At 54.8% G+C, this 10690-nt stretch overlaps 1 protein-coding gene across 5 annotated transcripts in view; it reads left to right on the forward strand.

Moving 5' to 3' along the window:
• Positions 1 to 527: 527 nt before the first annotated feature.
• Positions 528 to 10690, forward strand: part of HSPA12B (heat shock protein family A (Hsp70) member 12B) — an 18110-nt gene continuing 7947 nt past the window's right edge. For 2 of the 5 annotated variants that reach the window (XM_007465411.1, XM_007465412.1), the window contains exons 1-4: positions 589 to 602; positions 5423 to 5482; positions 7133 to 7230; positions 8233 to 8357. In XM_007465411.1, the coding sequence (XP_007465473.1) occupies positions 5440 to 5482; positions 7133 to 7230; positions 8233 to 8357 (266 nt within the window). In that variant the 5' untranslated portion in view covers positions 589 to 602; positions 5423 to 5439. Of the gene's footprint in view, positions 603 to 1220; positions 1267 to 5422; positions 5483 to 7132; positions 7231 to 8232; positions 8358 to 10690 lie in introns of those variants that run through there. The other 3 variants (XM_007465413.1, XM_007465410.1, XM_007465414.1) reach the window with 3 other exon arrangements.

A 10690-nucleotide genomic window follows, 5' to 3' on the forward strand; every position in this document is an offset into this window, starting at 1 on the left:
AGACCAAGCTCGGGATCTTGGGGGTGGGGTGGGGGTGTCTGGGTGAAGGGACTGCGAGAGTCCGGGGCAGGGGCTGGAGGGGTCTGGGCAGGGCCCTCCCTCTCGGCAGCTAGGCCCCTTAGGCTGAATCCCGAGGTGGCCTTGGGGTGGGCAGAGGAGCCCTTCGCAGTCGGGCTGCAGGAGGCCTACCAGGGCCTGAAATTCCTCCCCTCCTCCCTCCACCTCGTCTCCTCACCCTTCTCCCCTCACGGCCCCCCGGGTGGCTGGGAAGTGGGGGAGGCGCAGGAGGGGCAAAGGGAGGGGCGGTGGACTCGAGCCGGGCCGGGCCCCTCGGCGGAGGCCCGTGCTGCAGGCCCCGCCCCGGCCTCGCACATCTGGGCTGAAGCGCTGGCCCACCCGGCGGCGGCGGCAGCGGCGCGGCCATCCGGCCTGGGGGAGGGGGAGGGGAGGAGAGGGGCGGGGGCGGTGCGGGGCGGAGAGCCGGGCTGGGGCCGGGCGCACGTCGAGGGCTTTGGCCGACGCGGCAGAGCACAGCCGCCCCACCGGCTTTGGGCCCAGGATCCAGGCGTCTGGACACAGGTCGAGCTGTCGGCAGGGCAGAGGTGAGTTCTGGGCGGGGGACCGCTGGGCTCCCAGAGAGGAGAAAACGCCAAGGTTTGCGGTCTCATCGCGGGCTGGCGGCTGAGATCCCACCACAAACTTCCTGACCCAGGGGGACAGGACTGGGGCAGATCTGCAAGCCCCTCTCTCCAGCAGGGCTATGGGTTCGGTAAGACAATTGGGGCAGCGACGGAGGGCTACAACCGGGCTTTGGGACCCCACCCCTGTGGAGGGTGGGGATCTGGGGGAAGGGAGGGGGGCTCGAGAGACTTCCGTGTCTGGGTGTCTGTGGGGCTGGGGGCTCCTCCAGGGAGCCAGTTTGTGGAGGACACGGTGCTTAGGCCAGAGGTGGAGACCCCGGGGTTGAGTGTGTTTGTATTTGGGGACGCCTGCAGGGGGAGTTCCCAGGGCCTGTGGTCCAGAAAGTTCAAGCGTGGTTGGGTGGCACAGTGCCAGACTGTGGGCTGGCCTCATGAACAGGGACCTCTGGTTTCTCTCTGTGAGGCCAGCTTGGGAATCCAGGTGGGGTGGGGTCAGGGCTCCCTGTGGGATCCCAGTGGAGCCAGGCTGTAAAGTTAGCTTGTGTGGGGGAGTGAAACTGACAGGGAGGGTGCTCTAAAATGTGGACTCCCTGGGAGAGTGAAGACAGCCCTGGATCCCCAGAAGGTAAGAGAGGTGATGAGGGACAGTGGGCAGAGGGTGGGAGGGGCTTCAGGCCCTAGGCTGTGTGGGACAGAGATTGTTTGTGAACTGGCTGCTCCCTTGATGAGGACCCATGGGGGCAGGGCAGGATGTATAGAAAGAAAAGTCGAGGACAGGGAGGGAACTTGGGAGGCCATTTCTATCACTCCCTGCCTCAGGCCAGGAGAAGGCAGCTTCCTCACCCCACAACCTCCCACTGGTCCCTCTCCTTGAGGGTGCCTCTCCAGAGACAGACTGGGGCAGCCCTTTGGGTGCCATTTCTGATCTGTTCCTTGGGCCCTGATTGGCTCAGTCTCTGGCTTGGGAGAAATGCCTGTGGCCTCTCTTTGCCTGCTGACTGGCAGGATGCTGAGAGAGCAGTGGATGGGAGAGGCAGGGTCCCGGTAAAAGGAGGCCTGCGGGGGTAGGCAGGTGAAAAGTCCTAGGCTTTTGTGAGTCTGGGGGACACTGTGGGATGGGAGTCTCCAGTTTCAAGTCCCTACTTGGCCACACTGTGTCCTAGTCCCCAGTCATGTCTATTGGGTAGAAGTCAGGGCCAGGGGTCAGGGTAACGCTGAAGATGAGAGGTCAATATGAGACCAAGGGCTAGGGGTCAGTCCATGGGCAAGGTTAAGGGACAGACCATAGGCAGGGTTAAGGGTCTGTCTGTGGGTAGGGTAGGGGTCAGGCTGGGGCCAGGGTTTAGCCTGCCCTTGTAGCCAGGAAATGAAGTTATTCTCTGTGTAAGTCAAACTGCCCCACTCAATTATTCTCAAACCCATAAGCATCACCAGTCTGAAATGAGTGGGCCCCTGGGGCAGGGATCTACCTCTCCCCACTTCCAGCTGCAGGCCCCACCCAGATATAGCTTTTGTAGCTGAGGTTGTCCTGAGTCCCATGATCAGCATTCTCCTTACATGTTTCTGGTATGTGGGTGTGTATGCATGGTGGGGGATGTCCCAAAGAAATATGGGGTATGTGTGCGTGCTTGTGTGGCTGCCACCCTCTTGTACCTCCACCTCTCCGAGAATCAGCAGGATCCTCCTTCTTTAACACAAATTGATTTAGGGCCTCCCTCCCTCCCTAAAGAACTCAGAATGACTAGAATAAAAGTCTCAATAAGACCAAAAACTTCTGACAAGAGAAAATTCAGAATCCACATCATGATGGGAAAGAACACTGCTCAAATCTGTCGAACTCCCTGCCTTTTTATCAGCCACCTTCCTTTCTTGGACTTGATCTTCACAAGCCCCCTGCATGATCCATTTTACAGGAAAGGGCACTGAGGCACAGAGAGGCAACATGATGCACTCCAGCCAGGTGCCATAATAGGCCCTTGTCAGCCCTGAGTGTAGGGGCATTCCGTGTCACATGCTCAAAGATGGGAGATAACTGGACCAGGTTCACAGAGCTGGGGAGATTATAGACACATTGGTTTGGACGTGGAATCAGCTTAGAGTGACAACTCTTGAGTCTTTTTTTCTTGGTGGTTCTAGATTGTTTCTGCTCCAAATACAATATCCTTGGTTCAGAAAATCCATTCATTCATTCAGCAAAGCATTTCTCCAGCACTTAGCTGCAGAACCTGGCAGGAAGAAATGTCAATAAGTTTTTGCTGATGAATCAAAACAATGTATAAATAGGGCTGCCATATTCTCTCTTGTGGGCTTGATCCAGTAGTGTGTTGGTAGATGTTTTTCAGTCAGCTCCCCAAGAGGGAGAAAAACCCAATTTGCAGTTTACCAACTTCTATGGTAGAATCACCATGGCTGATTTCAAGCTATCAATGTGATGTCAATAAATGCAGAATTGAGAAGAGATGCACAGAATCAGCTCTTGGGAGCTGGTAGGATCCACGTCCAGCACGACACTCCATCACCCTGAACTGGGCACCTGTCACTGGTTCTCAAGGCCCATACCCACCCCCACCATTTACTTTCCTTTTTCTCAGCATCATCCAGCTGCTGTACAAGTGCCCACGATCAGCCCCTGTATCTCCCCTGATTCTAATTCCTGAACATCCACCTGTGCACCTCCAGTGACAGCAGGACTGCATGTGTCTGGAAATCTCCGTGGTGCTGGCCATGGGGGAATATCCTGGATGTGTCTCAGTGTCTGTCCATGCTGGGGCTGGGTTGTGTGAATTCTGTGTGAGCAAGGGTGTGTGCACATGTGTGTAGGGGTGTGACAGTGCCCAGCTCTGTGTCCGCTGTGTTCTGTTAGCAAAAATTCCTGATCTGGCCACTGGCTACAGAGAGGGAGTGGGCTCTGGGCTGCCCCCACCCTTGTTTAGGCTCACTGCTGAGGACAGTAGCGTTGGTGATCTGAAGACTGGGCCAGGATACATTGACAAGCCCTTCTCAAACCTTAGGGTGCTCCCAACCACCTGGGATCTTGTGAAAAAGCAAGCACTAACTCAGCAGGTCCGGGGCGGAGCCTGAGGGCCTGCACATCTAACAAGCTCCCAGGGGACCCAGTGCTGCTGTCCTGATACCACGCTTTGAGTAACAAAGCTGTCAATGACCTGGAGGACGAGGCCTCTAGCTTGGCCCTCAGAACTTCACAGACACAAGCTCAGGTTCCTCCCACCTTAGAAGAGAAAATAAAAACCTGTCCTCCCCTCCTCAAGCATTATGTTCCTCCAGGTGCTAGCTGGAGGAGTGCTAGCTAACTCCGTTCTCTCACTGTCTGCTCCCTCCTGGCCTACCTGACTCCCGCCCCATCTCCATCATTCCACTGAAATGCCATTAAAAACAGGTGTTTCCAGTCTCATCTAAAAACCTCTGAAGGCGTCTAGCTTCACAGCCTTCTCTTATCAAGATCTTCATGAAACCATAGCAGGCAACTCCGTCTCCCTGGCCAGCCAACCTTCCTCCAGTCAACCTTTATTCAGAGCTTCTCCTCCCTTCCCTTCCCCCTCTCCACTCTCTGCCAAGCCTCCTGTGACAATGACTCCCAGACACGCATCTCCACCTCAGATTTCTCCCTGTCCTCTAGGTCATATGTCATCTGACTCCTCAGTCTGTTCTCTCAGCAGTTTCAAAACTGCACCCAGAACACTGCCCCTTCCCCCTGCCAGCCTGCCCTGCTCCAGTATTCTCCATTTCACCACCCATCTCCTAGCTTGAATCAGGCAGTGTCATCCCTGGCACCTTCTTCTTCCTAACCTCCCATGTCCAATCCAGCCATCTTCCATCAGGCTTGTTGATTTTAACCTCTAACGTAAATGTCTACACTTCTGTCTCAAGACACACAGCCACCACCATCATCTGTTGCCTGGAGCACTTATTGGCTCCTGTTTTCATGTCATCCCACTGCAATCTACACTTCCCATGCAGCCAGAGGGGCTTTTTAAAACACAGATTTAGTCATGCCCCTGCCTTCACTCTGCCACTTGAAACCTTTCAAGATTTGCTGTTGCCTTTCATGTAAAACCAGATCTAAAATTGGGTCCACCAGGGTCTGCCTGCAGGGTGAGCCTAGCCCAACCCCTCTCTCCAGCCTTGCCATGCTCCCTTTTCTGCCCTGCTTCACAGTATCCTTCACAGCATTGTTTGTAATCTCAAATTCACTTACGTGATTATCTGATTATGAATGGCTTCCCCACCAGGCTGTGGGCCCCCAGGACAGGGACAGTGTCTCTCTGGGTCACTGATGTCCCACAGCATCTGGCAGAGAGTGGGCACCTGAAAACACTTAGGAGCATCCTGGTTCCAACAAAGCAACTGTTAAAAAGACATTTTTGAGGGAATTCCCTGGCAGTCCAGTGGTTGGGTTTCCTCACTTCCACTGCAGGGGGCCAGGGTTCAATCCCTGCTCGGGGAAGTAAAATCCTGCAAGCCACGCAGTGTGGCCCAAAGAAAAACCCGACATTTTTGAGACAAGCTGGGATGGAGGATTGAGCATTGGATGAAATTAAGGAATTACTGTTGATTTTGTTAGACATGATAGTGGTGTTGTGGCAATGTCTTTTAAAAAATCTCTGTTAGAGAGACATTAAATAATTTATAGGTCAAGCAACATGCCTGGGATTTGCTTCAAAGGACTCCAGCCAAAAGTAAATAAATAAAATAAACAATTATTCAGTAAGGGAACAAAGGAACAAATAAATGCCATTCTGCTTGTCTGTTCCTGTTCACAGCCACAGGACCTACAAAGATGCTGGGTGTCCCGGAGATGGGCCTGCAGGGGCTGTACAGCGGTAAGACCCACCCCCTCACCTCTGCCCAGGGCCCACTGCCCCCCTCACCCTGGCACTCAGACCCACCCCTAGTCTGTCCACGTGCCTTGCCCAGCAGAGGCTCCTGAGCACCGTTCTGTGAGTGTGTGTGCGCAAGGAGGGTCAGTGTAACAGGACTACGCATGTGAGTGTGTGTGTGTGTGTCTGCGTGTCTGCCTATGGGCAGGTCTCTGGGCACAGGGCGTGTATGTCTGCACAGAACTCTGTGTGCATGCGCATCTGCCTTTGGCCTGGTCTGGGCGCAGGCTCTGGGTTCTGTGCAGGGGTAGGAGGCCAGGAGGCAGGACGGACACGCCTCAGGAAGTCCACTCACAAAGACCTGGTGGGCTGGGGCTTCCTTCCTGACTCCCTTCCCAGGCTCAAACCACAGCAACTCGGCCCCTCAAGCTGGAGCTGGTGACAGGACCCAAGCCTGCCCTGGCCACCTGAGAAAAAGGGGCTCTGGGAGTGTGACCACCATGTCCTTGCCCCTCCAGGACTGCAAGACAGATGCCAGCCCTGTCCAGGCACTTCCCAGAATCATGCCCGGCCCCTCACATATATTCCCAGGGTACCCCAAGGTTGGGGAGGGCTGGGACTTGTCAGGGCCACAGAGCTGTGGCTGAGCGAGTACACAGGCCCCAGCCCTGGCTCAGCCTAAAGCCAGACATTGATTTGCCAATGTGTCTTCATACCAGACCCCATCAATCTCCCTGGCCAGCACCCCTGTCCCCACACACGGATCTCAGGGCAGCCCCAGTGCCCCTCCCAGGGGCCTTAGCAAAGTTCAGTGTGGTGGTGATAAGCCACCAGCCCACACCAGCAAAGCAGGCCCTCCTGCCCCCCTGAGCTGCCAGAGCCTCCAAACCAGGCTTTGGGCTGCCTTCTGGGGGCTGCACTCCTTCCTCCCACCAAAGGTCCAGCTCAGTCCTGGGCCTGTGAGAGGGTCTTAAGGGGGCCTCCTGCCCCCAAACGCTGGCTCCAGGTCTATGTGTATCATGGGGGAGGGGAGGCTTGGAATCTGACTTCCTAGTGTGGTGGACACCTCTCGGCTCAGGGCTGGACTGGGGGAGGTGTTGCCCCAGTCAGCCAGCTGGGCCTGTCCATGGCCCTTGTGGGGCAGAGGGAGATGGGGAGGCAACTCCCTCAGGTCCTGATTAGAACCATGTGGCTGCACTTTAGTGGGGAGAGGAGCGGCTCCACTCCCACTCAGTTAGGTCTGTAGTCCCCTACCTTTTCTGGTTTCTCCACCCTCACCCCAGGAGCTCACCTGCCCCATCTCTCCTGCCCTTCTATCTCTGGACTCAGTCTTCCCCACCCCCACAATGCTTCTCTGTCTCTCCCCTTCCCTGCTGTGTCTGAGGAGTGCTGGGGGAGACAGTGAGTCCCTAGGTAAAGTATGTCACCCTTCAGGAATAGGTCGCCTCTAACTGATAACAGACCCGGAGCCCAGCTATCCCCGACCCCGACCTCAGTCCCGTCCTTCCTACCCTCCCTTCCTTATCCCCTTCCCCCAGCAGGGTACCCCTCACCTTGGCCCAGCAATGACTGATGGAGAATCCCCCAGGCTTGGGCCCCAGCCACCAGCCCCTTACCCTGACTGTGCCAGAGTGATTTGCCCTCTCTTTGCAGGCTCCAGCCCAGAGCAGTCTCCAGTGCCCAGCCCACCCGGCTCCCCAAGGACCCAGGAAAGCTGTGGCATTGCCCCCCTCACACCCTCACAGTCTCCAGTAAGCCCAGAGCAGGGATTGGGGTGGTGGGTGGCCTGGTTAGTGGGGAAGGTCACACTGGTGTCTGGAAGAGCCCTGGCAGGTCTGGGCTGGGGGTGCCATCATGCTTCCTGCCCCTACACACTCCACTCATGTTCCCCCTGATGGGTTAGCCTTAGGTGACTTTGGACTGTAGGGGTAACAATTCTACTGAGGTGATCTCTCTCCAGGATAACATCTAGGGACCATTGCACGTAACCTGCCTGGGGCAGGTGTATTTCTGAGCAAGTAGTTTTGTGTGTTCTCAGAGCATTGGGCCTCCGAGACTTGCTTCCCCTCCTGTCAACCACAGCCACCTTAATACAAGGTATATGTAGGGAAGAGGAGACATGTTGCTAAAAAATAGTTTGGGGCTAGCTTGAAGTATCCAGGACATAATCACCACCCCCAAGCTCCCTAGGTCACCCCACATGGGGTGGCCTCACCCTAGTGATTCAGCCTGGGGACCCCCTTGTTCTCAGGGAGCCCAGACCTGGCCTGGGAGGAGTCAGGAACCACTCTTGGGCACGTGCATGGGGCCTCTCTTCTCTGTCACAAAACTGGATAGAGTCTGGCTGTGTCACTGTGGCCACAAAGAGCAAGAGGGTCAAATATACACAGGTCGATGTGCTATGAAGCTGCTCAGAGCAGCAAAATTGCCCCCAGCTGGGCCCAGGCTGTGAAATGGTGTGAGATGGGGGTGGGGCAAAGGCAGTCCAGGCAGAAGGTGGGCAGAGAACCAGAAGCAGGGAAGCAGGAGCTCAAGCCCAAAACTTCATGGGGCTACCTGAGAGGCCTTGGGCTTTCTGAACAGTTGACATCTCAAGGGCTTACCTTGGAGCTTAGGAGAGGAAGGAAGCCAGGCAGGCAGGTAGGTGGGGTTGGGCCAGTGCCTGTCTGGACCACAGCCAGGGGTTGGGAGGGCTCCCACATACAGTCAGCCTGGCCCTCTGGCTGCTCCCTGACTAGGTCTTGCACTTGCAGAAGCCTGAGGCCCGAGCCCCCCAGCAGGCCCCCTTCTCCGTGGTAGTGGCCATCGACTTCGGCACCACATCCAGTGGCTATGCCTTCAGCTTTGCCAGTGACCCTGAGGCCATCCACATGATGAGGTGAGGGTGGCTGGGCTGGGAGATTGGTGTGAGGGGGGGTGGGGAATCCTACACCCTGGGAGAGACCTGGTCCCAGAAGTCATCCACATGGAGGTGAGGGTGGCTGGGCTGGGAGATTGGTGTGAGGGGGGGTGGGGAATCCTACACCCTGGGAGAGACCTGGTCCCAGAAGTACTGTCACTAAGGAGAAATGGGGTCTCCTCAGAGTGCCTTCCACCCCTAGTCTGGGCTCCCCACTGGGGCAAAAGTTTGGAGGATGGGTGCTAGGCCTGGGCCCTCAGCCCCAATTGGGGCAGCTCGCTGACCTCTGCAGGAAATGTTGGGCTTTGTTTTTTAAATGTTTTATTGAGAGATAACAAACATACAGTAAAATACACAGATCTTTTTCTGGGCTAGTCACAAACACATACACAAATACATATGCACAAATACATATGCAAAAACCAAATAAATATGTGGTTTTAAAATAAAAGTGGTATATCATACAACTTGCTTTATTTTAAGCTTTCAACACTATTTTCTAGATGTTTCATGTGAAATACAGAGAGCCACTATGGTTGCATAGTATTCCACAGTACAGATGTGTCATAATTTATCCATTCTTCTATTGATAGTTTTGAGGCTATTTTTCCTTCTAATTTTTCACTATTACAAAAAGTGCTGCAATGAATATTCTTCCTTGAAAACTTGTGCTGGAATTTCTATGTGGTAGAATCCTAGAGGCAGATTCCTAGGTTCGGCTCGAATGAAATACAAGGAAATAAACGATCAGAGGGTTAACTGAGTTGACAAGTCACACAGTTGTCATGAAAGAGCTGTTTGAAAAATCCATTCTGATGGAATTTTGTTTTGTTTGAATGAAACATTTGTTTGACACTCCCCTTCAGGCCTCAAGACCCTGATGCTTTGAATATATCTTAGTGGGGCTATAGCCTATAGGGGAAAGACCCCTATAAAAGACCCCAAAGCTCCCAACTCAGCCTGGGGTGGGGGATCAGGGGGCTTCACCAGGGCCTGGGAGGCTGGATGGAAGGGTGGGTGGAGAGACAGGCAAACGGTCACTGCCCCAAAGATACAGGGGACCTAACCTACATGAGCGTGGACTGTCCTTCCCCTTTCTCTGCTCCCTCCACATCCACATGAGGCCACAAAGGCTCTGGGCCCTTAGAGCTCTCTAAGAGCTGCAGGGCATCCCAACTTGTCAGCACGCACAGCTGAGGCCATGCTGGGCCCCTTGCTGGGGCTGAGGACACATGGACACTGGAGATAACAGTCACAGGAAGTAACTGGGGGCATCTTGGCCTCCTCCCAAGCCCTTCCCACCCCCACTAGCCACTAATCCCCATCACTTCTATCTCTAATATCTCTGTAATACCCGCCTACTTCTCTCCACCACTACCACCCCGAAGTTCAGCCCCACCCTCTCTCACTTGAACGGTTGCAATATCCTCCCTGGTTTTCCTTCTCCATCCTCCCTCCCCTCCACTCTGTTGCTACATGGGGACCAGTGACCTTTCTAAAGGCAAATGTGGTCATACCTCTTCACTCCCCTACCTAATACCCACCAAGACAGAATTCTGATATGGCATTTGATACTCCTCCTTAGTTGATCTTAAGATTCCTGTATTTTCTCCTGCTTTGAGCCAACTTATAGCTAGTTCTCCCTGGTCTTTCACACCTCTAAGCTTTTGCACATGCTCTTCCTTCTGCCTGGATTCCCAGTTCTTTCCCCAAAAGGCTTCACTGGTGAGCTTGGCCTAGAGGAGTCAGGGCATCAGACAATGCAGAGGAAGGGGAGGAAGGATTTGCCAGGCTAATGAACTGGGCAGTGAGTTCTGGGTGGAGGTCCAGATGATGCCTGCACATAGGGAAGTTTGGAGTCTCAGGTTTTGGGGGCCTGCTGGAGGTGCAGTCAGCTGGGTGTAGCTACTGATGTGGGCCAGATAGGAACAATCATGAATACCTTGAAAGAGCTTAGCTGTGGAAGATGGCCTAGAGGAGGGCAAACCAGCTGGCTGAGAGGAGGCCTCTGCCAGGGTCCTGGAGAGACATATCAGAAGGCCAGACAAGGCAGATGGCTTGCTGCTGCTGCTTGTTAAAAAGACAGGGAGGTGGGCTTCCCTAGTGGTGCAGTGGTTGAGAGTCTGCCTGCCGATGCAGTGGACGCGGGTTCATGCCTCGGTCCGGGAAGATCCCACATGCCGCGGAGCGGCTAGGCCTGTAAGCAATGGCCGCTGAACCTGCGCGTCCGGAGCCTTGCTCCGCAACGGGAGAGGCCACAACAGTGAGAGGCCCGCGTACCACAAAAAAAAAAAAAAAAAAAAAGGGGGGGG

This window comes from Lipotes vexillifer, unplaced genomic scaffold (assembly GCF_000442215.2).
Source record: "Lipotes vexillifer unplaced genomic scaffold, Lipotes_vexillifer_v1.1 scaffold875, whole genome shotgun sequence".
Classification (NCBI taxonomy): Eukaryota; Metazoa; Chordata; class Mammalia; order Artiodactyla; family Lipotidae; genus Lipotes; species Lipotes vexillifer.